Genomic DNA, 5,337 nt, shown 5'->3' with positions numbered 1-5,337 from the left:
TTATTTGGGAATGGTATGACTAACACTGAAGGCACTAGGATATCTGAGAGACACTTTAGGAAGAGAAGCAGCTAAGAACATCCAGGAGCATGTGACATAATGTCAGGACTTGTTACCACAGACCAGAATCAAGAGCAAAGGGGACCATGAAACTGAGTAGGGCCAGTGGCTCATATGACTGGCCAGGAAGCAAGGTTAGGGGAAAAATGAGTCCTCAGAGAGTGAGGAGAGCACATAGGTGGATACAACACATCCCTAGGACTTTGAGTTGTCCTGCAGGAGAAGTTTGTCAGATGATTATATAACACCACCATGAAAGAGGCCAGTAAAAATCCTACAGTTTGGATATGGCCTTGATCTCCACCCAAGAAGTCTACAAGCCAAGCACAGCAGTTCCAGAAATGGGTTGGGCACTGTACAGTTGCAATAGTGGCCTGGGCAGGATTTGAGATCAACACCTAAAGGGAGAGTCCTAGTCAGATCCAAAGAGGAGCAGACAAGTTTGGGGGGCAGGGAGCATAGTGGGGAGCAGGGCATATGGCCACTCATAATTTTCTGGCTATATTGAGTAGCACAGAGGCCTACCTGATAGAGAGAGCATAGAGGCGGCAACTTCTTGTCCAAGAACTCAGAAGAATGAGGATTTGGGGCACTTTGGAATTAGCTAAGTCCAGGTGAGTGGTAGTTAATAGAAATGAGAGCATAAGCTGGGGTTATTGCAAGCTATGGTCACTTTGAACTGTATAGAGGATCAGCTGTTGTCCAGAAGGGCCTTGGCATTGGAGTTGAGAAAAAGAATGAAAAGAAGAGAAAAGAGATTTTTTTTTAAATGAGGAAAACATTATAAATCTCTGTAAACAAAAATTGTAGACACCCTGAAAATATAAAAGAAATAAAAATGTAATGAAAATCTTCAATAAAATTGTCACCTTTGAATATTTTTAAAACACGTTATTAGCACTTTGGTGTTAATTCTTCTGGATTTTTAGTATGCAGTTGTGTGAGTGCTTCTCCATGGGCACATGATAACTGTATGTGTCTGTTTTGTATTTGGAACCCTTTTGGAGGCAAACATAGATGGATAATAGATGAATCAGACAGACACATTTAAAAACTTTTCTAAAGAATTCCTAGTCTATGATAGCGAATATGCCCATGACAAAGACTCATGGCTATGATCCTGAATGACTTTACTGTTCTGTGAATGTAAATATACCCACCACCACCACTCCCACCCCTTTCTCATTTTTCCCAACAAGTACTAAATTCCAGATACTGGCAAAACTAGACCAGATTTCTGGTGATTTACTTTATAAATACTTTCTGGGATTCCTTGGAAGGGTCTGGAGAAAGAAGTAGGATGAAGGAGAAATGTTGCTTCTTTTAGGAGATTTGGTTGGAAAGTTGGGATATGTTCTGGATAATCCTTCATTATATGCCTTTCCCATGGACATCCTTTTAACCTTCGCTGGGTCCTTTGTTCAGATCTTTCTGCCTCTGGCCCTATAGTCTCAGATATTTGTTGGGTCCTGGAGAAGTCAGAATAATACTAAAACTTAGTATCTAAGTCATTTCTAGGATTTTTTCAGGTTTAATCCAGAAATGATTCTTAGTGTGTCTTATGTTCTCCATTCTGACTGTCAACACTGGGGCCCAGATGCTCGTCTTCTACAGTGGCAGTTGCCACAGCCTGCACACTGCTCTCCTGATCTTCAACATCTTTGCTTCAGTTCTAAATCCCATGTAGATTACACTTGTTTTTCTAAACACATCTCTGATTATCTTACTGCCCTGTTTGGAATCCATTAAAGATCGCCTCTCAAATAGCATACAAATTTCTTAGAATAACAATAGGTTATCACACAATAGTTCCTCTTCCCTTCCATATCTGTTCTTATCCTATTTTTTTGGTATATTTTTTCAACATATCATGCATTCTGATACTTTACAATACTTGCTGTCTCTCAATGTTTCACATACTTTAAAGTCTCTGATTCACTGTTTCTTTTATCTGAGTTGACTGCTGCCATTTTTCTTTTAGTAATACCAATAAATAAATAAATAAATAAATAAATAAATAAAAAATAAATAAAGCTCTTGGTGATTCATTAGGACCCCAAAGCCTTCATGCTATAGTGTTCCCAGATCTCTTTGTTCAACTTTACAACCGGACCATTTCTAATTCACAAGAATTGGAGAAAGCCTGTCATCGCTGAGTCTACTTAGGTTAATAAACTGCCTTATTCCACTCCTCAAACTGAAATAAGACCCCCTTGTATGTGATGGGCACACCTGAGGAGTGCTATCCCCCTCCATTGGATCTGGGTTTCTGGTTACAGGCAGACCAGAATTTGGGAAAGAGCTATGTTATACCATCAATTTAGGGTTTCAGTGCTGATGTGTGTGATCTCTCTCTTACATACAAAACCCTCAAAGTTGGTCTTGCCTGGAATTGTACGGGTTTTTATTTTAGACTTGATTCAAAAAAGGCGAATCTGATACAGAATAAAATTGTGGTCTTGCCTTTTATACTGCAGGGTTTTCAACTCTAGGTAAGTTAAAGTGAAGGATGTGGGTGTGGAGAATCTAGACATCTGAGATAAGGACCCAGAAGAGAGAGCAATCTTCAATATCAGCCTTCACTGTGGAAGCTGAAAGGCAAGGGAGTCTTTTGGAGAAATGGACATTCCCGAAAGAAGTTTCAAGAAGAATCAGTGCTAAGGCATATGGCACCATATCATCTGATCAACACATTTATTTATCCACTTATTCAATAAACATGTCTGGAAGAAAAAGCTAATAAGGTGAGACAATGAGTCAGAGCGGCAAGGGCTAAGGAGAATAAGACAGAGAACCTAACCTTAGGAGACTTTTAGCTACTACATAGTCTCTTAATAGTAAATAGTAATCTTGTGAGCTAGCTTCCTGATTCCAAAGCATCTCTTAATTTCTTCCACTGAAGTTGTAGGGTGGAGTGGTGGTATTAGATAAAGATTGTTCCTCCTGGATCCAGTCTTGTGCATATGTCCAACAAACTTCTAATATACAAACTTCTTAAATACAAAATACTAACTTATTTTACAATAAAATTCTGATAAGTGATTTTTATGTACTAGGTACAAGCCAAATCATTTACCATAGTCTGTGCAATTCTGTACAACCTGGTCACCTACCTTTCGGGCTTTATCCCCTTCCATAAGATTATAAGCTCTGGAGGTATTGTTTAGTCTTTAATCCTCCTTACTTCTTTGCAAAGTAAATGCTAGACATGGATTTATAAGATAACTGAACTTTATGATATTCCCACTGTCTTAGCATGGACTAGGGATTTTCAGTGCTTGCTGAGCCTAACAGGTTCCCATGAGTCTATAGGAGGGTCTTCTTAGTCTTTCTCTGTTATTGGTGCATATTAATTATAAATAATAGTAGGTTTCACTGTGTCATATTTGTACATGAACATGTCATCTTTTGATTAATTTTACTCCCTAGTACCTCCCCTTGCCTTCTTCCTTCCTCTGCCTAGTCTTCTTTCTCTACTTTCTACTTACTCTCCTAAGGGAACAAAAGGGTATACAGGGTTTTTAACTCTAGGTCTTTCTTCTATTTTCATGAGATCCTTTCCCCCCTTGCTCTAGCTTCCATATTTGAGAGAAAAGAGATGATACTTATCTGAGTCTGGTAATTTCACTTAATAAATTGTTCCATCCATTTTCCTGCAAATAACATAATTTCATCCTCCTTTATGCTGAGTGAAACTCCATTGTGTATATATACCAGATTTTCTTTATCCATTCATTTGCTGACTGATGCATAGGTTACTTATATAACTTGGTATTGTGAATTGTGCTACTATAAACATGAAAATGCATGAATCTACTATTTTTAATTATTTAGATAAATGTGGAGAAATGCAATAGCTGGATCATATGGTAGTTCTATTTTTAGTTTTTTTGAGGAACTTCCATACTGATTTCTACAGTGGCTATACTAATTTACATGCCCAACAAAACGGTGTAAGGATTCCTCCCTGCTCCCACATCCACAACAGTGTTTCTGGCTATTTGTGTTCTTGATGATTACCATTCTGATAGAATGAGATGGAACCTCAGTATAGTTTTGATTCCTGTTTCCCTAATGACTAAAGAGGTTCAACATTTATTTTCATGTAATTCTTGGCCATTTGCACTTCTTTATGAAAAGTATCTGTTTACTTCATTTGCCCAGGAATTGAATGAGTTATTTGGTATGTGGGTGTGTGCTGAGTTTTTTGAGTTTTTTTTTTTAAATGTATTTTAGAAGTTAATCCTCTGTTGGAAGAATAGCTTGCAAAGATTTTCTCATTTAACAAAAAAATCTATTATATCTTAAGTTTTATCACCCTTGGTCTTTCTTCCTCAGAACCCTGAGCATGGCCCCCCGGATGGGCTTGGACTTGACACTGTAGATGATGGGGTTGAGCACAGGAGGCACCACCAGGTACACATAGGCAACAAGAGCATGTACAATGGGGGGCAGGTGCCTCCCAAAACGGTGGATCATGGACACACCTATGACTGGGATGTAGAAAACCAACACGGCTAAGATATGAGAGACACAAGTGTTGAGGGCCCGGGCACGCTCCTTGGGAGAGGCCAGCCCCATCACTGTATGAAGAATAAGGGTGTAGGACAGGACAATAAGCAAGGAGTCCACACCCACTGTGGACAGAACCACGTAGAGCCCATACAGGATGTTGACAGTGATGTCATCACAGGCCCTTTTCATGACATCTGCATGGAAACAAAATGAGTGGGACAGAAGGATCTTGCCAGGGCAGTAGTTTAGTCTTTTTAGCAAGAAAGGGCCTGGGAAGAGGGACAGAGTGGCTCGAGCCACAATGGCCATCCCAATCCTGATGATGACATTATTTGTGAGGATAGCTGCATAGCGCAAGGGGTTAGAGATGGCCACAAAGCGGTCAAATGACATGGCCAGGAGCACTGAGGACTCCACTACAGAAAAGGAGTGCAGGAAGAACATCTGGACCAGACATGCATTGAAACCAATGAACCGATGATCAAACCAGAGCACAGCCAGGGTTGTGGGCAGTGTGGACAAGGTGAGGCCCACATCAGTGAGAGCCAGCATGGACAGGAAATAATACATGGGCTGATGCAGGCTGGGTGTGCTTCTCACAGCCAGGAGGATGAGGCAGTTTCCAGTGAGTGCCACAGTGTACATGGAGGAGAAGGGGATGGAGATCCAACCATGAAAGTCCTCCAGTCCTGGGATGCCAATCATGAGGAAAGCAGGTGGCTGAAAGAAGGAGATGTTGCCATAGGACTGGGAAGGGAGCAT

General features: G+C 40.3%; 1 protein-coding gene across 1 annotated transcript; it reads right to left on the bottom strand.

Moving 5' to 3' along the window:
• Positions 1–4,374: 4,374 nt before the first annotated feature.
• On the bottom strand, positions 4,375–5,337 carry LOC124091225 (olfactory receptor 51I2-like). Its single transcript, XM_046442194.1, has one exon. The coding sequence runs from the start codon at positions 5,335–5,337 to the stop codon at positions 4,375–4,377; it is 963 nt and encodes a 320-aa protein (XP_046298150.1).

The sequence above is a fragment of the Marmota monax genome, unplaced genomic scaffold, assembly GCF_021218885.2.
Source record: "Marmota monax isolate L192 unplaced genomic scaffold, Marmota_monax_Labrador192_F-V1.1 WCK01_AAM20220418_F8-fsc00068, whole genome shotgun sequence".
NCBI lineage: Eukaryota > Metazoa > Chordata > Mammalia > Rodentia > Sciuridae > Marmota > Marmota monax.
The sequence above is the reverse complement of the archived record's forward strand: the minus strand, read 5'-3'. Positions and strand labels throughout refer to the sequence as shown.

Bases quoted from the DNA above. Each gene is read 5' to 3' on its own strand.
- LOC124091225 (XM_046442194.1), bottom strand. From the start codon at position 5,337: ATGCTCCCTTCCCAGTCCTATGGCAACATCTCCTTCTTTCAGCCACCT.